Genomic DNA, 22,654 nt, shown 5'->3' on the forward strand with positions numbered 1-22,654 from the left:
GCGTGGGGGGGGGGGGCTTATTCATTATCCTGACGGGGGAAACATACCTGATAAGTTAAACCGGTGGGACCACGAGACTGAAAGTACAGCTGGGACTGAAACAATTCCAAGTAACAGTCACTGACATCCTAGAAAAAGAGTAAAAGAAAAAAAAAAGAGTTCATCGTCACGTAGAACAACTTCTGGAACAAGACAGACTGGTATGATCATTAAATGCAGTGCCACCTCCATAGAAATGGACCACCTAGGTCTAGGACAATATTTGAACTAGTAAGTGGTTCCATTGAGGGATTTGTTACGCTAAAGCCAGTAAAAACATACAAATACTTCAAATTCCAAGCTAAATTAGAAAAACTTTGCCATTACTAGGATGCGCCGATACCGTTTTTTCGGTATCACGTACCGATATTTTTTCTTCAGTACTCGACAATACCGAATACAGATACTGGAAGCCCCATTAAGGGAATTAGGCCGTTTAATGACTCTCCGCCCTGCTTCCTGTCTAGCCTGGCGGGGTGAAATGACTTGCTGCCCGGCTTCCAGATTATCCGGGAAGCCGGCTCCATGCTCCCTGGTGATGAGGGAGCATGGAGCCAGCTTCCTGATACAGGAAGTTCCTGTAATCGGGATAAGCATAGAGAGTATTTGGGCGAGTATAAGTACTCGCCCAAATATTCTGTATTGGTATTAATATATAATTTATTATACTAAACATAGATTTCTGTGGGAGACTAAAATGTGCACCATGTAAAGTGCTGTGTAAAATTGTCTGCGCTATATAAATATAATAAAGAAATTAAAACAAAACAACATTAGTCAAGTCTCTGATATGAAAGGTTCTAATTTTCATATGAACGTTCATATGTGTATGTCCAGCTTAAGAACCCTTTGCATTAAAAGGCCAAGTGGGTTTGTAGTCTAGGCTTGTTCACATTACTTAAAATACAATAAAAACCTACAAGGAGCCCCTGTGATGAAAGCTAAAAAGGCTGCCCTCTCCTTCTGAAAATGCTGGTTGCCTGGCTTTTTTTCTGATCTGATGCCTCTATAAACTTTATTGAAGCCCAATAGCTTACAAAACATTCCAAGCAAGTCTGCTGAGCTTGCTGATAATTGAGTGGAAGGCTGTTAACATAAACAAGAAAGGGATGGGCTTTACAAATTCAGCACACACACAGTGCCGAATCATCTAGACGTGAGCACAAGGTTCAAGACAGTGACGTCAGTGATCGGAAATGAGTCACAGGTAAAAAACGCAGGGTGCTGCGAACACACATACGAGTAGGGCAGGACCTGTACAACGATATGAATGATGCATAATGCACGGTCTAGGCAAACAGCTGATCCCATTAACCCCTCGTCTACTGATGGAATTTAACAAGCTATCCGGAAAAGGCAGCTTCTCATCCAACAATGAGATTAAGGCGCACTGATAGGTAAATTATCTGCTTGCGGCCCGGGGATCATCTTTTCCATTATTGTAACCAATACACCTCACATCTGCCTGAGGCAAATACCTCACATTTCTAAACATTATGACCTTGGAAAAACAGCAATTGCCTCATATTACAGTAGATTATCATTAAACAGATTGATGATCGCACACCTCAGGTCTGCAATATAAAGTCATATATACATAAGTACACATTCTCTGACGTTCACTCGCAGAGCTATGCATGGCAGCTTCTGAAGTTGGCCATACACTGGCAAAATTGAATTCAAAAAGGTTGATCAGAGCAGTGGATGATACCATCAATGAGGCAATTAATGTAATGCAACAATTTCACACAGACCGGCTACTTGACTGGAATCCCAGCTGTATTAAAACAGGGGTCTTCTGTGCCACGCATATTACATGATGTATTACATGATATACGATTTTTACCGAACAAAAAAAATTCAGTTACAATTTCATTAGTTCAGATAAGATGCTGGGACATCACACGTGCTTACCTAAGTATGCGTGATGACGTCCCAGCAGGGTGTCGCCTAGCAGCTCCTCCGGATGACAGAGAGGAGGGGACATACACCCAGTGGTATAAGGTATGTCGCCAGGTCCCCTCTCTCGTGCAACTGTTGGGCTCTCTGTCCATGATCAAGTGCCCAACTTTTCAGAGGGGGGCGACACCAAAATGACTGTCATTTTGGTGTCACACCCCCCCCCCCCCCCCCCCCCCGCCAGCTGCAGCTTGTTTATTGTCCAGTGAGCAGGCTGAGGCTGTGCACTTGACCAAGCTGTATTATTACAGAAGGTAGCATTGAGGAGCTTAATGTGCTGTCTGCCAATGGTGACTGGGTCAGCAAACTGGCTGCACAGAACAGTTCCAATATATATATGTCAAATGCAAGTTCAGATTTATATGCGATACACCAGACTTTAGTCCGTATGATTTAAAAGGGCAGTAGGCAGCAGACAATATAAAAGAAAAAGAAAAACACATTAGTTCTAAAAAAAATCCATATGATTTAAAATAATCAGTAAACAAAAGATAGACTAATTTACCTGATTATGCTGGAAGCGGAACTTGACTTTGGAATAGTGGATCATTTGCCCCATATTCCTAACAATTGTCTTCTTCTTGCCCTTACGGAAGATGCTGAGGAATCTTTGGTCCACATTATCCTTTTGTACATCAAAGTTAATGTCCTATGAAAAAAAGAAAAGGTTACAAAAGATTTCAAATGCACAGTAATAAAAAAGAAACACCATCATTCATCCAGAAAGCAAGGTGCCAATAGTACTAACATTGTGCAGCCACAACATGCATGCGCCCCAGCTATACATATTATTTCTCAGGGCTGGTTTCCAGATGGTGACAACAATGGACCATGCCTTCGTAATGCGTGTTGAAACAGCTCCTTGTAGCTTCCATCAGAAGCCCATGTGACAAGGTGGCAATGAAGGAGCCCAACTGAGATGACAAAAAGTGTTCAACAAGGACCTTCATGGCAGGATCAGCAGGTAATATTTTGATGTAAGCTGCAGGTTTACATATAATGAAAATGGATTTTGACAGGTCCAGAGGGAGTGAGGAATAAGAGAAGTATTTGTATTAAAATTTGTTTAACAAATTCCCAGAGGTGGGCTTTAAGGTTTCCCAACCCTTTAACTTAACTTGTAATGAGGAGAAAAAAAAAATATGGCCGTCACAGCTATCAGTGCCTTAAAATGCTAGTTACCCGACTGTTGTGCTAACCCAATAGCTTAAAACACCCACTCACTGACTTTTAACAAATGAGCAAGTGAAGTCAGAAAAAGGCAGAAGTTATCTGCATAGTTGCTCCAGGTCTACGACTTAAAAAGTATTTAAGCAAAACAGAAAGGTCACAGCCAGGCAACTGTCATTTGCAAAAGTTGTCAGCAATGGCTGCCTCCATTATTCTCTCATGACAGGTTTCCTTGAACGCTATGCTGTTTTCACATAAACAGATAGATACCTGGAACCATTGCCATTATGGTTTGCATTTCTAGCATAGCAATAGGAGAGTTATATCTAGCAGCACATCTCGATAATATTTCTACGGTCAGCAGGATAATGTTCAAAAGGCTGAACTGGTCTGACCCAGTGTTTAGTTTCAGATCCCTGTGCTGATCGTGTCTACATGCCTTTCCCTCACACTGACCCGCTAATCCCAGGGCATTTTTTGCAGTGGCTCAAGGGTGGTCCTCTAGTGTGAGCGGATGACACTACACAGTTCTATCGGCCGTTATCAGGTTTCTGGTTGCATGTCACATTGTGAATAGAGAAAATAAAAGTCCTGGGCGAACTGAGAACAGGTTCACTTTTTACTGAATTCTGCTTTCCCATTTCCTAAACTCATTATCTGGAGAATGTGATCTGCAGTATCAGTTTCTAAGGACATATGGATTTACCATGGTTTAACTACACCGTCCAGCTCTGCAGGCCGAAACTGGATATGGATGTCAAATCAACTATAATTCCAGCTGTACAAGCAGATCAATAGTTCAATCAGTCATAAAGGCAAAAGAAAAATAGAAAAATATGAGGACATGAGGTATGTGAAGTCTCTTGGAATGAATTTCAATTTTAGGGAAACCCATAGACATTTGATGACAATCTGTCACAGTCTGGTCATCTTTAGCTGGATCAGGAGACATCTACCAGGCACCTTTAGACACAGCATACTGCAGCCGATCTGGAAAAATAGCAGGTGGTTTAAAATAATAAGGATCTGCAGAGCTCCTCCCTTGCCTCTCTCCATAGGCCGAAACAGGAACAATTCCCTAGGATCAGTCACGTTAAAGGGACCACTGGCCACCAAACAGGCCTTTAGTGTCTATGGCCACCTTTAGGACACCTATGGACAAAAAGGTAGTGTTTACCTGGCTAGGAAAGGCTCTCCTCTTGTGAAAAGATAATTCTCTACAAGATCATTTATTTTAAAAAGAAAAAAAGATGCATGCAATGATGCCAGATATCAAGATATTACCAGGTAAAGGTAAGGTGCACACACACAAAAAAAAATCACGCAAAAGATCACTTAACGAATGGAAAATGGCCAAAGCATTCTAGCTCTACAGAACGATTTTCTTGCATCATTTCAGGAAACCAAAAATAATTTGCACAATGATCTTATTAAAAAGGAAAATAAAAATTCTTAAAACATGTTCACTCCTTTGCGCCTTTATCTTACATCTACTGGAAAGCCTTAGATTACATTATTTTACCAGTAGAGAGACAGCACCTGGAATTTCACTGACAGCTATCAGCAACAGACACACATCTATTTTCTTCCATTAAAAAAAAATAAGACCCTGTATGTGCCGAGGGGTGCTGTAACTTGACGTGAAGGCGACAAGGACATAACCTACCTGTGTGCTTAACTCGTGAGACAATGAGAAGGGGGAAGCAAATCGCCCGCCACACCTCATGTCTGCAATGTATAACTCCTGCTAATCCTCTCTCTATACCAGATGACAGACAGATTGTTGTCAAAATGTTAACAGATAACCAAGAAAAACCAATCTTGTGTGTTTGAAAGCAAACAGACCGATGGTATATTAATAGTTGTCTCTTCAGAAAGGGAACTGCTCAGTTCAATGGTTTTGTATAAACAAAAAGGAGCAGAAAGAATGGCACCGAAGCGCTGATTTTTACATCTACAGCTTCTATTAGAGTGCAAGTTCTTATGAGAGGGAATCTCATTCCTACTTTTCACGTGCATGGGATCAAATAGCCTCTGTATGTTCACTATAGGGGTGGAGCTGTGAAAAATTATATCTTAGCTGAATTATTATCAAACAATGGCACCAGCGCATGCCATACAAAGGCCAGTAGCTGCCCAACGTCTATAGCCAACTTGAAGCTACAAGACAAAGAGACGGGTTGACCAAAGATTCAATTTTTAACGCTAGTGTCTCTGAGCCTTAGGCTGGTAGATGTTTGAATGAATGTTCATACAATAAATCTCGTCAGAACATTCCATAATGCCATCAGAAACTTGGCGAATGTCATTCAAAATGTTTGAGTTTCCCCAAAACGAACAAAGTGTACTGAAGTATATGTATTGAATAGAGAAGTTTTTTGACCTGGATCTGGATATTGGGTGCCACACCCCTAATAATGGTATACACAAAGAGAGTTCTTTAAAGAGAAAGTGGGGTTTTAAAGGCACCGGATGAATGACAACTCCAAACAATATATAAAAAATATATTTTTATTTTATATAAATCTTAAAAAAGAAAGGCTTAAAGCCAGCAATAAAAGTTATTTAACTAAATAGATAGTCCCTACACAGCTCTTTCCACATAACACAGTACCTCTTCATTAACAAGTCAACATGATTCACCCTATGTTCTTATATACACATGATTTGGGACTGCAGTGCCAATGACCAGATTAACATACTGACATATAGAGAGGCCCTTGACAAATTTGTTCATAGGGCTATGGAGCGCAATATTGTTCTTCGCTATTACTGCTTTGGGAACAAAGTGTGGCCCTAAGAGCAGAACATGATTTAATTGGTGGTGGAGAGCATCTAAGCAAGCATAGTAAAGTATAGAAACCAGTATTGATTCAAATGGGAATCCACATGCTATCTCATCCCAAGTGATGGGTTTGATGTCTTTGTCCACAGTAATGCTTAGTCTAGTGTCCACTATGTATACTGACAGAGGTGTACTTTGTAGGAACCCTTTTTGTCTCGTATACACAATTAACACAAGCGAGTATGTAAGGAGAACAGACCACAAAACAACACCCACATGCCCAAGCATCTATGGCCCTGTGTGTTATAAGAAATAATGCTCCTTACTATCTAGAAAGACAATCATGGTCAACAGGAAGTTGCATAACTCTTGTACCAGTCTATAGTCAAGTGCCATTTCAATGGCCTCAGACCTCCTCACTTTTCACAGTAGGGGTCCATTCACACACATCCAGTCCCTCTCAAATGGGTGTCATCCTCGGCGAATGAGGAAGTGAAAAGATCAATAGAAAGAGCAAAATTAGAAAATAAGTCGCTTTAAATTGATAATGAAGAAGAAAACATTAATAACCACTATGAAAGAGATTGTATGTTTCGCTCTCAGTGTACATCATGGTGTACACAGTGCAATGCTATAGGGTCATGTCTGTGGGTTTATTTTGTAGCAGTGATTGTTCACAACGCTAACATCACAGATTTTGTTTTTTACAGCTACGGGTCAAACTTTTGCTACATTACTATGTTGGCGTTTGCTGCTACCACTCACTTTCCCTTAGCGCTTTTTTTGTAGCCAAGACATACAGGTGAATGCAGAGCGATTGTCCATAGTGAGCGTGAAAAAAAACACAAAAAAACGCGGTGCAAACTGAGCTACCAATCACTGTAAAGTTAGAAAGCTATCAATAACATAACTGAGTAAAATAGAATTGTTACAAGAAAAGAAGAAAAAAAATGCCTATTTGACATGTCGGTAATATTCTACATTTGACAGTTTACAGCTTTAAACAGAAGAAAAAAAAAATGGCAATAGCTGCAAATCAAGGGAATATATAATTAGGCGATTTTTACACACACCCTTACAATTACATGATGTGTCAAAGATCTGCAAGCATCCGCGCCTACAACATTCAGGTTCCCCAAGCTCAGGCTAAGATTTGGCCACAATAAGTGGATCAGTTGCACAGTGGAATGTGGAACTGGAGAAAGCAGCAGCCCACCCCACCAAGGAATGCCCGACTCTCCATTGTATGTCATTACAAATAAGGCACTACAAGGATGACTAAAACAAATTATAAAACAAATTATAATGGACACACACTGTGGAATGCAAGGACATACACAAAGACAAAGAAAATCAGAGTGGAGTCAGCCATACTGTATCAGGGAAGAAGGTTAAGAAAGGCATAGCTTTCAGCTACCTGGGAATTCTACAGTTTTGCAAAAGCTTGGGTCAACTTTTTTTTGCTTGAAACCTTGTTCCTTTCCCATAAAATATATAGGCAAGCAAAGAATTTAATTGGCTATACCAGGGCCGGACAAATCCAAGGAGCTGGGTAGCCAATGCTCCTTAAAAATTACAGCTGGCACCCAATTTGTTTTTTTTCTAGTTCTTGTGAAATTGAGCCAGTTCCTCAAAAATCCTGCTGACTCTTGGATTGGACAGGCTCCTGAATTCCATATGAATTTGTCAACCCCTGACTAAACCAATAAATCAGAAGAATCAAGCATGAGGAATCAAATTGATCCAACAAAATGGATATCTGACATTGGCTGACATTAACAATCTGGCAAGGGAAACAAATAAAAATGTTAGTTACACTTACCAGTCAACCAACCTTATTGGACAACAATTTAATGACTATTGGAAGTCTCCCAGGCCCATCAATGAACCAACTGTCAGAGTACTGGACAGGTTGGAAAACCTGCCTTAATCAATTATTCCCGCAGGCCAATGGTGATAACCTGCTCCCAGCTCCCGACCCATCCCTTTTTCATTGTTATAAACATCTAAGGGAAGCAGTTTATGGATTGCTCTGTATGTAGCTTGCTCCAAGGGTGGTCAGATCATGCATCTGGCCAGCTGCACTCTGACGTCTGTAGGCAGCTTTTTGCTATGCAAGCAATCCTTGATCAGGCTTTTGCACAATCAAGATCGGCCACGGTCCACCACTAATACCTGAGGAGTTAGCAACAAACATGGATCTTGATTGCTTTGAACACTTCCTGCATGACTGAGATTTATGTGGGTCCTAAGGATCCATATAGGTGCAGTAGTTTAATTTTATTCTGTTTATCACAAGGCCATCTAGGAGGCAATTCTGGGTTACACAGTAGTGCAATCAACAACCTTGTGTAGGGAAGCCCTAGAGGCACCCATACACCAGGGGTGGGCAAAGTAATATGGAATTTAGGAGTGAGCAGGATTTTGTAGAAGCCGCCTCCATTGACACTAGAGAAAACCTCAAAAGTTAGGCACCAGCAGCAATTTTTAAGGAGCATTGGTGACCTTTCCCTGGGATTTGTCCAGCCCTGCCATACACACAGAAAAGAAGTGCATGTGGTCACAGTGTGAGCGTCCCCGGGCAACACAGCCTAAAGACTTTGGCATAAAAAAACAAACATTCAGCATGGCCAGCAAATCTAGCTTTCTCATATCACACCTATTGGCATGTTAAAAAGGAACCTAAAGACTGATATCACTTCAGCTATTCTGCACTTCTCCCTCCTCCCCAACCTAAAATAGTTAGGGGAGTCACAGTGGAAGCAGAATCTCTGAGCAGGCAGATCCCCTAATTGCCTATCGGTGCTCAAGTAGAAGATCAATAAACTGTACCTGCACACAGCTCCTGCCCCCACATTGGATGTGTTGCAACACCACTACCTACAGGGAGGTGTAAATGACCATGCAGTAACGGGCTTTTGGTCGACTTTAATATACAGCATAACAATAAAAAGCCTTTTGTTTGTAATACTGCATAGACCATGGGTAGGCAACCTCGGCAGTCTAGCTGTGGTGAAATTACAAATCCCATCATCCCTTTGTCTTTTAGCCAGACTCTTGCAATGCATTATAGGCTTAGAGTCCCACAACAGCTGGAGTGTTAAGGTTGCCTAACCCTGGTGTAGACCATACACACAGATCCCTTTCATGCTTCCACGACAGATTAGAAAATGGAAGAATCCTACTGGTTGCTATGGGCAAAGCATGACAATTTATTCATGAGGCCCAGTTTGCCAACAGCAACTAACCCAAATGCAGCTTTTAGTGTTTACTAGGCCACAGTGAACTCAGACTGGGCTATATGCTGCTAAACCATGTGTCGTGTTCTGAATACATATAAAACGTATGTTCTATTTAGTAACTCACAATCTTTTGATCAATTCAAAAACGTTCATTTAATTGGCACATAAATTAAATAACATCCACACAGTCTGAATAGATGCCCTGAGTAAACAAACTCCACCTGCCCAGCAGCGGCCGTTATGTCCGGAACATTGAGCGTGCACAGCAGGGGGACTTCTAACGCTTATTACACATGTTAGAATAGAGCCGAGGTAAATAAAGTGGACAATAGTCCCAAGCCAATTAAAACACTACTGGAGTGTTACAGCTGGCCAGTCCTGAAGGGCAATCCAAGGACAGCAAATAAGATGACGGAATAAAATAATCACCAGGAGATAAAATACTGTACACGATTACACATCTGTTAAAGCTGAACTATAGACAGCTATAATTAGAAAAATGCCTTTGTTAGTAGAGTAAGGGAAGGCTATAACGTTTGATGGATAAGATTTCGCTCAGTATTCTGGTTGTAGATTTTTTTTCACTTCCTGCCTTGTGAAACCATTGTCAGCAGAACAGGAAGCTAGGGTCCTTCCCCACTCTATCCAAAACTTGACTACACTTTATTGATTTTTCTGGATTAAACTGTGTCTTTATTTCTATCTGGATTGCGGTTTGAGATTTGCCCTCACTGCCTCGTCACCAGGACAGGAAGTAAAGGTAAATCTCTTAACAGTGCCCCAGAGAGCAGTAGAAACCTTGTGCCAACAGCTGCTTAATGTCAGGCCAAAGCTAACCAATTCAGTGCACATCCAATCAAGTAGGCCTTCATAATACCTTTTTTTTTATATAGATCAAAAGGAGACAGATTGTAATGTCTCTAGGCATAGAGAACCAAGAGATAAATCTTTACCTTGGCAAAGGAGCTGGGTGGGAAATTGTCGGCCAAACATTGACTGCAGCCAGCTGTTCGGGCATTAGGACACCCGAAGGCACCGGCTGTCCGAATATAATAGCTGCCAGGGAAGATGCCTCCCTCCACGCTGTTGAGCTTAGATGGATAAATTAAGTAATCTCTCTCATTCAACCCCTGGACTTAATGAGATAAATCTAAATTTATATGGCCAGTAGTGATGTGCATGGGCCTGGGGCAAACTCAGTTTGCTGGGGTTCGCTAAAGCCAGAGAAAAACGGTCAGCGCAACACCCCCCTGACCCAATCCGTTACAGCCAGCCAGGCACTACCGGCCCCATAACTACTTGTACCATAACCATTTAGGCTGAGAGTGGGTGTGTCACTGACAGTTATACGCCAGCTTGGACAAACTGGGTTTGCACAAAGCCCATGCACAGCACTAAATGTAATGGCTTGCATATGCCTTGGTAAGATCAAAATAAGGAATTTAATCCAAACGCCCTTTTTTTATATTATGGAAGCAGCTATTCTTACCTGTATGCCCAAATACTGAATCACTATAGGGTTATTTATTTTTCACATGCTAATTATGCAAAAGCATGCAGGAAAAACCCCAGCAGATCATGTGTAACACCTTTTAGCTTTCAGTTTAAGAAAAAAAAGTGACAAGTGGAAGGAAACTAGCCCTCTGACACATTGAAGGCAGACGAATTGGAGCCAGCAGCAAAGTTACAAAGGCAGCGGAAAAACAAAAAAGGTGCCCTACCTCCAACCTCAACCCAAATAAAACAGACTAGTCTAACACCTCAACTGTTCAGGTGCTGGAGTCACACAGCTGGAGTGTGAAGTGTGGAACACTGTTCATGATAGGTGGACTGACTGGCCAAAAGCTGGTCATACATCGTTAGAATTTCGTTTGAACGTTCGCTGGAAATCTTGCCATCATTGAGGCAACTCGTTTCATTTGAAAGTCCTTCAAAAATCTATATTACAAAAATACATACCTTTCAAAAAATATAATTAGGAAATCGAAGGAATGTTCTGCAACCTAACATTCTATTGTACCTCTAGCAAATATTAGACAACAGCAGTATACTTTTTTCCATGGTCATATGCAAGGTCATTTTTAAGCCCTGCCTCTTGCACAATGTATTCACACCCGATCCTCTCCACAGTGCATGTCAATTCCTTATCACCCTAGATGATTCAACTGGTTCTCCTAGATTGACATTTTGGGGTGAGCGCAGGCTGTACTGCACACGTATTGGTGGTTGCAGTGCATCTCAGAGGGTGCAGACAGTATAGCGTTTGCTCAGGAATGACCCACACCGCATATACATTACATACCATGTTTATCACAAAGCTGCTTAACACCTGCTAACACAGATTTGATCAATGGGCGCCACATGGCATTAAGATGCATCTGTCAAGACATATTAGTCTGACTGCATGTATGTTGAGAGATCCACCATCTTTGTCAGAATGACTTGATGAAGGGTGTGTGTATATACACATTAAAAGCTTGTACCTAAAGAGAAATTCAAGTGATCTTTGGGGTGTTATTTATAATAAAAAAGTTTGCGTTTTTGAGCTGATATTTTGTATCGTTGTGCCTTTAGTATTTATATAAAATCTTGATTTTTACAAATAAAACATTTAATAAAAGGATGCACAAATAGTAAAAATATATGCAGAACATTCCGCTCTCCACAGAGAAAGAACACCGATGGCTTTTTATTTTTCAGACTGCATCTCTAAGGCCCAGTTCACAACATTGTGTTAGAAACAGCTCATGCGTTTTGTTCAAAACTCAATGTGTTTTTAAGGAAGTGTGTTAAAACTTGGCACAACACAATGTACATTTTGCATACATTGCATACATTGTGTTGCCTTTTTTTTTAACCAGTTTCCTACCATGAAATCATGATCATGTGATTAAAAGCATACCAATTACCGTACAATGCATATTGCACTTTTAGCACATACAAAAGGTGCAGCAAGCAGAATCTTGTAAAAATACACCACACTGGTCTGCAATACAACACAATATGTGAACAGCTTCATAGAACATAAAGTAATTTTTACTGCAATTTAGGGCACAGTGAACATGTGTTTTAGCACACCTACAATGCACTGGTATCTGAATCGGCCCCAACTAAAACTACTAACTAAAGCCTGGTAAACCTGAAAATAAAAGCTCCATCTGCGGGCTACAAAGCATAAGTGTGTGTGTGTGTGTGTGTGTGTGTGTGTGTGTGTGTGTGTGTTTTTCAACTGAATACGCTTTGTTTATCATACTTGGAAATGAATGGAGTGAAGAGCTCTTTCACGCAAAAATGTTCCAACATTTTGAAAGATCTCTGCTACTGGACATTCCTTTTTGCTGTACATATTCTGGAGCTTGGACACCAGAGAGCAAAGCAGCAAGCACAAAGCACTTCAGGAATATAAATGATTGAGAGGTATGCCTTTCTTTATGCAACCTAAAAGGGTACCGATAGACAGAAGAGGATTGTTGCCCAACAATGGTCAAATTAGAAAACAACATGTCTATGGAACATTTGTTCTACAAAACCTGATCTGGTCAGAGCTCCCAACTACTATCTTATATCTATGGACACATTAGTATTTGTCATATATAGGTGGGTGATAAGAGATCTGCCTATTCCAATTCTTTTGCTGCTAGGACCATGTACAACCCCCACCCCCAACATCTGCTCAGAGGCTAATAAGGCATTTTAACATGCTGGGAAAGCACACCAATTGTTAAATAAGCCACCTCAAGGGGTTGATTACAGTGGGTCTAAGAAAGAACAATCACCCTTCCAAGACAGGACCCAGCCCTTCATGAAATCATTTCTCACTTTTATCCCATGTGCAATCTACAACTCTGTTTTAAAGTTTCATGTTCTGATTTGTGCCTTCATTTTTCTATTTTCCAAGGAGTTATTAGAAGAAGGCGTTGTAACATGCTTGTGTTTCACACCCTTTATTCTGAAAGCCCCTGTGATTAAATTTCATGGAATACAGGGAACATTCGATCAGCCAAAGTCACACTGGAAACAGGATCTTTCCAAAGCAATGAATCAGTTCCGTACAGCTGAGGTGAGTGACCCCTGCAGACATACAGGTAAGTTCTCATGTCACTCCTTTGTATGACAGGTAGATGACTAAACAACTCTTATGCTCCAGTGGGAAACAAAAACAAACAAAAAAAACACAAACCAAAATATCCCTGATGTCACAACTAGCATGCAAGACTGACACCCCTTCCTCCCAGCTGTGTATTGCATAACACATTCATGAGAAGCAAAAATCAGCCTTATTTGGCTGCCCATGAAAACATCAAATGGGTTTTAATTTGAACAAGGATAGGAGTGACTTCTATAAAAAGATAAACTCACTCGACTGGTTTTTAGACTGGTGGTAAAAAGCACGCACCTATGAGTTTTGGGGGGGGAAGGGCAGAGCCACAAAAAAGGCAAGTGTACCTTCACCCAAATCCCAAATACATTTCTGCTAGCACCACAATTCTTTAGTAAAGATTCTCAAAGGATATCAAACTGGTAGGAGTATTTACACTGATACTTTACTGTCCACATACAATGAGAGCAGCAAGGGGGTGCCTGCACTAGATAAACATTTAAAAGTCTTGCATGCATATTTATGTATTGCAATATGTAGGGAGCAATGGGTTGGCAGTGAGGCTGTTTTGTATTATTTGAGTTCTGTGTAGTCTACCTTTGTAATGTGCTAATGTTGGATGGGAGGACCTGACCCTCAGCATTCCAAAAGGTGTTAAGCAAGGTTGAGGTCAGGGCTCTGTGCATACCATTTGGGTTTCTCCACACCAAACTCATGGAGCTGGCTTAGTACATTGGATCACATTTATGCTTGCACAGAAAAGAGAGTCTTCTCTAAACTCACAATTGTTCAAATATATATTTCTATTGTATGCGATCACATTAACAGTACCCTTCACTTGAACTACCTCAACTAATTTTGGAGGGGTGTCCACCTACTTTTGGTCATACAATTATGCTGGCCATAGAAAGTTTAAATTTTGCCCAATTCCTTCTGAATCTGCCAATATATGAGCCGTGGGTGGTCTTGTAAGAACCGCCGGACTCAAAAAAAAGTTGATTCAAAAGTTGATTGAACCAAACAGTGACTGCATCCTATCAAATACCATTGTTGGCAATAGAGATTTCTCCATCCATGCTATTTAGTGTGGATGGGGGAATAAACTGATTTTCTCTTATTCACCAGTGGGCTGAATGAGAGAAAATCTAGCCATGCATGGCTAGCTTAAAAGGAGAACTATGAGGTGAGTGCTTTTCACTCACCTCATAGTTCTAGCCGACCTGTGACAATGAAACTGTCACAGGTCGGCTCAGTAGATCAGGAGGTGAGCGAACACATACTGGCATTCGCTCACCTCTCGATCCTGTCACGGCTCTCTGCCCGTGACAGGGGAGGGGCTGGATTCCCCCCTCCCCACTCCGATCTGCCAGTGCTGACTGGCAAAACGGACGGGGGCGGATACAACTGGCTCTGCCTCTAGATAGGCATAGCCAGCTGTCAGTCACGCAGCTGGGCGGATCCAGACATAATTGTCGGGATCCGCTTCAGCGTCTTGGTATACCGCGAGCAGCAGCTCGCGCTATACTCCGGCGTCTCAGTAAACCGCGAGCTGTAGCCTATACTGAGCCTAGGGTGACGGGAGGACGCTAGTTTGTGTCCTCCCGTTACCCGGAGAACTATGGGGAAAAGCCTTAACCCCATAGTTCTCCTTTACGCGAGATGGTCAGGTGACCATAGTGTATATCTATTCAGCGACAATAGGAAATTAAGTCAACCAACTTTCTTTTAAAACGGATGATGCTGAGCCTACCAGCATTAAGACTTCCCGAGAAAGTCTTCCTTGCAGACAGCCAGGTCAGCACAGCTACGTGTGATATATTACAGTGAAACCGCAGTACAGACAGGGTGAGTCATACATTGAAACCAGCCGGGTGCTGGATTCCAATTATTTCAATTGCTGCTTATATTTTCTACTTGCCGACAGGTGATTGAATAAATACATGCTGCCAAACATGTTGTGCAGGCTGCGTACAAACAGATAATTAGATAAACAAATACTACATCTATAAAAGCTGATTTTTTTCTTTATTATACAACTATAAACAGATAAATGTTATCTACTAAATGCCTTGACTTGATGGTCGTTGTTCATCCGCTATGATCATTCTGGCCCATGTGTTCAGGCTTTATGGCCAGAGTCAGAATCACTTGTAGCAGATAACAATTCCCCCCTGTATATAGAGATTGGCAGTGGTCAAATTGGGTGATGACCCCGATGCCTGGCCCTCAGGCTGATTGAATGGAGTGTGGGCAGATGCACTGACAGCCTTTGGGAATGGGCCTACAAGCTCTAATACAGATGTTGTATCGCTGGCCGCTGTTTATCTTGTGAACAAATGCCGATTTGTACAGAGCACCCGTCACAACAAAGGATCAATTCAACCTCTGCAAAAACATGCTGATTTAATGTCATGCTTAAACAGACCCAGTTAGAGCCAGCTAGCTGATTTGTGCAGACACAAACAAATGCTACTTCACAATGTAAAGCCACAGAAAATAGAAATGTTAGACTTGGGGAAAAAAAGAGCAAAATGATGCTTTCACTTTTTTTTAACTATAATAAATGGCTGCATGCTGGTCAAACGTGCTCTGCTTTTGGCAGCAATAGTCACTTTGATATATACATGGCACCCACATTGTCCAAAGAGACGCACAAAGTGAGGGCAAATAACAATAAAACACACAAAGAAACAATGGGAATAAAAGCCTGTTCAAAATGAGTTCATAATCTCAAAAGAGGATAGACAGATACAGTATAAAAGGGGATAAGGCAGCAGTGGGTGTGTTTTAAAAGCAGGAGTTCTGGGTGTATAGAACCACATTAATCAAGGTTATGTGCTTTTTGTAAAGATGGGTTTTCACTGTGCTAATGCAAGTTCTGCTATGCAATGCAAACATAATGCCATGAAAATACCATAGATCAGAGTTGTTCCCAAAAGCCAGGTAGCTAGCCAGTTACTATTATCATTGCTTGCTGGAAGCAATGCATGATGGAGGAACATAGTCTTGAGAAATGGCGATTGCATCACATCAAGCCACAGTGAAAGAGATGCAAAGTACGCTGGGAATCCAGGAAATTATATATATTTTTACAAAATTTAATTGCATTATCAAAAACAACTCTAGTATGTATTTTTATTACAATGCTGATGTTATAACAGGATGGTATATGCTGGGACTTTAGAACGCCTTAAAAAAAGTGACAGCCAAAAAATTAAATCATTAAAATCTAATCTAATCCATAATTTAAAAAATAAAATGTTTTTTCCCTTTATATTATGTAAGCAGTTTCAAGTTGTTGTTTTTCTGCAGGCCTGCAGTATATCCCCCAGAAAAATATTGACTGATGGCACTTCCTGCCTAAAAGGCGATGGCACTTCCTTTCTATTCCATTGATGCAACTGGCAGTGTTGTCACCCTAAAAAAGCATGCCCATAGCAGACTACTAGCGCATGCAAGGAGTACCAACGTTTTCAGCATCATCCTTCGCACAAGATCCGTAAACAACTCAGTCTCTGCCGTCCACCACAGGTCTGACTGACAGCAGATCCTACAGGGACAATTGTCAATTAATTCAGTATGAACACCCACATGTTTGCAGTCACCCAGGGTTGGACAAATCCCTGGGGCCAGGTAGCCAATGCTCCCTAAAAATAATAACTGGTGCCTATCTACTTAGGTTGTTTCCTAGTTGTTGTCAATGGTAATGGCTCCTAAAAAATCCTGCTGACTCCAGTTTTGGACAGACTGCCACCGGAATTCCATATTCTTTTGTCTACTCCTACATAAGCCTCATCCCAGACTAAATAGGGCATCAGCGGGTCCAGGTTTATTTAAAGTATACTTGTAATGAGAGTATGGAGCATGAGAACTTCTTTAAAAAAAAACTGCTAGCTACCTGGCTGTCTCTAGCTTCTATCGTTTCCTAGCTATTGGTCCAGGACAAGTGTATAGACCATGAGCTCACACCTAACATCTTGTAGACTTGTTTTAGGTCAGTTATTAAAAGTATTGAAACACAGGATAAGCATGACAGACAGGCTACTATCATCTTCAGAAGAGTGTCCCCAATAGCAACCCTCATCACAGGTTTCCTTTAAACCAAGCTGCAGGCCTAGCATGCAAGGTGATGGACCTTCCAGTTTGATGGCCGCTTGCAATCCTTTTCATTTTCCTATTATGTCATATATTTCCATAAAGTTTTATATTACAACAGGAGAAAATAAGTCAGTAATTTTTGTTTGGAAACCACAAACTGTATATTTAGATTGTTAAACTTACATTGCGTGTTCTGCAAATGCACCAGTCAATGCAAAAGCTTACTTCGCACCAGTTCAAATTCAAAGCGCCTTGTATCCTTCTCTGACCTGTAACTTTCTCTGCATACTTTATTTTCCCCAACTATAGAAACTCCATCAAGATTATTGATTTATTCGCTTCACAATGTTCACTCCTTTGTGTGTTTACGGAACACAACGGTTAATGAAGCGTGTCTCTTAACACGCACTGACTCTGAAATGACTGATTCAGCAAAAACTTACAATAGGACACGATTTCTCAAAGCTTTCTGGGAGGGTGTGATGAAAACAGGCTTTGTGGTGGTTTCCCTAGAATAATGTGAATGCTTCAGCATGCTCTAGGTACCCACAGCTGAGCCCAGTTCACGTCCTATTATAGGGCTGTTGTTGCAAAGAACAGGAAAAGGCATATGTCCATTATATGGGTCATATTGAGCAACAAGGGCTAGGGCAGCCACAAACAAGTAAACTTATAACCTGTAAACTGTACCCTATTGATTGCTATAGGCAAACATTCTACTATTGATCTGAACTTCTTGAGGTATATGTAAACCAGGGCTGAACAAATCCCAGGAGGCAGGGAGCCAATGCTCCTTGAAAATTACAGTTGGCGCCTCCTTTTTGAGGTTTTCTTTAGTTGTCAATGGAGCTGGCTTCTAAAAAAAAAAAAAAAAAAACATGAATTGTACAGACTGGCTCCTATATTCCATACCAAGTTTTATCTAGTTGTCAATGAAGCTGGCTCCTAAAAAAATATCTTGGAATGCAGAGTCTAAGGGCAAGACTACATGATGGGTACGGGACTCGTTCCTGGTTCCTAAAGATGGACTATACAATTCCCTATCTGCAAATCTCTGGTGCCTAACGTTTGGGGTTTACTTTACTTATAGTCAATGGAGCCGGCTCCTATAATAAAAATAAAAATCCCGCTGGCTCCTCGTTTGGACCAGCTGGCTCTTAGACTGAATGTTAATTTGTCCACCCCTAATGTAAAACTCCATTACTAAAATATAGAAGGTCTAGCATGTTAATGTAATTTCAATAGTAATTGGCAATATTTTTAAATCGACAGTTTTCAATACAATAATATCTGGTGACGGTCATTGCTCATGCACTTCCTGTTAAAAGGTGACATTGCTCTGTCAGAGTCACCCAAATGTGCTCCAGCACTGTCACCTTTTCACACAAGCTTCAAAAAGAGACTTAAAAGCAGAACTATGGGGTGAGTGATTTTCACTCAACCTCATAGTTCGAGCCAACGTTTGATAATGAAACGGTCACACGTCGGCTCTATAGATCAGAAAGTAAGCGAACGCATACCGTCGATCGCTCACTTTCCGATCATCTCCCTGCAGAGAGCGGGGACTGTCAGTCACCTCTCCCTACAGGGATTACCCCGCTCTGATCCTCCGGCACAGCTGGCTCTGTCTCTAGATAGGAAGAGCCAGCTGTCACTCACGCACCTGGGTGGATCTCGACAGCATTGTCGGGATCCGTCCCCGGCTGCGGCGCTCTCAGTATATAGTGAGCTGTAGCTCGCTATATATTGAGCTTTGGGTCATGGGAGAACACTAGTATATGTCCTCCTGTGACCCTTAAGAGAACTATGGGATAAAAAAAGGTTACGCCATAGTTCTCTTTTAAGGTTGTTTCAACATTTATTACACAGGAATGGTCCTCTGTTGTCACTCGTAGGAAATGCACAGACCACAAAGCAAACTACATGACATTCTGTTAGGGTTCTCATAAGCCATCTTTCCTATTTACAATTACAGTATGTTATGTATTGGGTGACTATATTAGCCATCTTGTGAGGAAGCAATTGTATGTGGTGCTTTGTGGTAGGCATGCGATCTCATCTCCTTTACTACAGCAGCCATACCAATGCCATACCTATTTGGCAATAGATGCAAATGAAAAGACCGAGTGAGTTACCAGAAAATTGTTAGTAGTTGGTTAAAGTGAAACTGTCACACACCTGCACAATACAAACTAAGCATATGCTAAAGAATAGCTCATTTTACGCAAAAACCACATATCAAAACAATCTGTAGATTAAGAGATAAAAGGCGCTGAAGTAATATATACATGTTTCCCGACAATCAGAGCTCGGTTCCCTTCTCCTTATTACTTAGTGATGCTGCCCATCGCTAAGATGAGCAATGGGGGGCTTAGGCTCCATTCACACATGAGCGGTTTCTGCACGGAAATGCTCTAAACAGAACAATGCACTGCAATGTACAAACCATTGCGGCGTCCATGTGGTACAAAACTGCACGTCTCGCAAAATAGTCAGATTGCGATTCTATAGGCGAATTTATGGTAATATCTGCAAGCACACGGAATCCACACGTATATGACAATTTGCGCATTTTCATGCCCCGCGGAAAACACAAACGTCATATGTGTATGGAGCCTCAGGTTGCAGAAATGGGCAGAGCCAAGCTGACCCTTTATGGGAGAAGTTCTGATTCGCATAGCAAATCACCAACCTGCCCTTGAATCCACTTTGACAATGCTGGTTTACACAGCTAGATCTCAGCTGGTTCTCTGGTTTCTGGCCGATCACCATTTTCTCTTCCACATCTTTGCCACGGTTCTGTCTAAGCAGCCATTTATTGTCTCTGCGTCACACAGAGCTGCTCGAAGTCAATAATGTGGTCAACCAGATTAAGGGGGACCCCACTTGAGGACATAGGTGAGTATTTTTTTTAAACAGCTTAATTCATTAATATCTATGGTCAAAAAATAAAAATAAATATGTATTTCTATATTGAATTTCTATCCCTCTCCTAATAACTATATCGATCTAGAAGTTTGTAAACTTACCTATTGAAGAAGTACTTAGTATGTACTTCCTCAATGCACCGGCATAATTTCACTCAGTCCTGTGAATATGCCTTCTCTGTGTCACATATCACAGAGCCTGCCTTTTGAACTACAACTCAACAATGTAACATTATTATTGCTTGCTGGAAGCAATGCATGATGGGGTATGTAGTCTTGAGAAATCGAGATTGCATCACAACAAGCAGCAGGGAAAGAGATGCAAAGCACACTGGGAATCCAGGAAGTTGGTGAAAGTGATGGGCAGACAAAAGGCAGCAATCACTACATAAAAGGGATTTTTTTTCAAGTAAGCTTTGATTGCATTATCAAAAACAAACCAAACAATAGTATGTATTCCTATTACAGTGCTGATGTTATGACAGGATAGTATATGATGGAACTTTACAACACCTTTAATAAATCTGGGTGAACATTTTATATGCACGACCTACCTTAAGAACTAATGTAAGCCTTTTTAAAGGGGAGTTTTCCTTCAAGAATCAGTGTGTGTCTGTGTTTTAGCAAATCCTTACATGCACAGCCTCTCCCATGGAAATACACAAGAGAGAGGAATATACTGGCAGCCTATCCCAAATTCCAGGCATGCAGATGTACATACACAGCGGGACTTGTTTGATAAGATTGATATCCAGTAACCGGTTTAACCCTTCCCTGTATGACATTTCCAGGAAGCAGAACAATCGGTCATCGCAGACAGTTTGGCCATGGCAGATTGACGAGGAGACACAAGTGCTTACCTTCCCCGGGATGTAGTGGAGAATATTGTCCGAGTGTGTCGCTCTTCCAGCCGCACTTTCATTCCCAAACAAATAGGTCCACTTAGTTCTGCTGTTTTGCCTGTGAAGAGAGGGGGTGATGAAATAGGAGCATGGAATCCTTCATATGCTAAACATACAACTGTGTTATCAAATGTCAGCCTGACACCGGCTGCAACAAAAATGTTAACACTTTACAGCTGAAATGGACATCATTCTTAGTACTACTGCAATTATGAAGATCTCTTTACTACAATACTGCAGGGGATCATCAAAACATTGGTCTTGCATGAAAGTGTATACAAAAGCTTTTTTTTTTTGTTTTTATTTGTAGGGAAGGGTTGAGGTTATTTGTTGCTCCCTGTATACCATTGAGAAGATGGTCCCTCACTTCATGTACCATAAATGCGACAGGAAATTCCCCTAAAAGAAAGCAATTCTCCTTTTAGATTGGTGTCCCCATTGGAACATTCAACCTGTCCATACACCAGACATTTTTATTTACTTTTTTCAAAAAAGGAATCTCCCCTGTTGGCCACTATATTTTCACAGCCAGCGCATGCAGTCGTCAGAATACCAAACATTGACTGCAGCCGATTGGCTTCAGTCGCTATTCGGCCTACAGTTTCCAGTCCGGCTCCTTCGAAGAAAGACAAGTCAAAAAGGCTACATTCACACTTGCCTCCGGCGTTTGGTTAATTTTAACCAGGGTAAAGAAAACAAACTCTGGCCCTCAAGCTGTGGTGAAACTACAAATACTAATATGCATCTGCCTCAGAGTCATGCTTGTAGTCTGCTCCCAAAGCCTCCCTCTTGGTGAGTTAAACTGTCAATCACATCTAAGGACCAATAGGGTGGCTCTGAGTGAGAGGGGGTGGAGTTAAGCCTAACCTTTACAGGAAAGGTTAAGACATCAAGTCAAGATTTGCATGCAATTTCCTGCATCTCTGCCTCTCCCATTGGTTCTGGCATGTAGCTTTCCCTGAAGATAACCTCCTCTTATGTATTTTTCTCATTATAAGCTTAGGAGGAATTGCTCTCCCATACTGAGTGACTATGTCTATGCTAATAAACGCATACCGCAGCTCAAAGCGTCAATCCAAAGCAATTGTTTTCATTCATCACAGAATGTGTCACAGATGCTGTTTAGTAATAGGCAGTAAACAGACAGGTCAGACTGAGTAAGTGTAGATAAGATTGCGCACTTTAGCCCTACCCTGCAATATAAAGATCTGACAGTTCTTGAATGGGAAATCGTTTAACACTTGGAAGGCAGCTACATATGCAGACTTCTGCAGCAGACACGCCAGCAGCTCTCTTGCTTTCTCTTTCTGCTTGCCAAGGCAGGCCAGGCACTGCTAGTTCAACAGAATTTCATACCCGTACTTGATGCCACCTCTACGTATTAGGTTTCATGTGGGAAACCTCAGAAGTTCTGCAACTGTTACTACAGGCCT

General features: G+C 41.3%; 1 protein-coding gene across 1 annotated transcript in view; it reads right to left on the reverse strand.

Annotated features, from left to right (window-relative positions):
• The window catches only part of PLEKHN1 (pleckstrin homology domain containing N1), a 50,168-nt gene that overhangs the window by 23,551 nt on the left and 3,963 nt on the right, over window positions 1-22,654 (reverse strand). Inside the window, exons 2-4 of the mRNA XM_018557501.1 lie at window positions 21,180-21,279; window positions 2,504-2,647; window positions 48-128 (exon numbers count right to left, since the gene is read on the reverse strand). Of these exons, the coding sequence (XP_018413003.1) occupies window positions 48-128; window positions 2,504-2,647; window positions 21,180-21,279 (325 nt within the window). The remainder of the gene's footprint in view (window positions 1-47; window positions 129-2,503; window positions 2,648-21,179; window positions 21,280-22,654) is intronic.

The sequence above is a fragment of the Nanorana parkeri genome, unplaced genomic scaffold (assembly GCF_000935625.1).
Source record: "Nanorana parkeri isolate BGI_ZX_2015 unplaced genomic scaffold, ASM93562v1 scaffold287, whole genome shotgun sequence".
NCBI lineage: Eukaryota > Metazoa > Chordata > Amphibia > Anura > Dicroglossidae > Nanorana > Nanorana parkeri.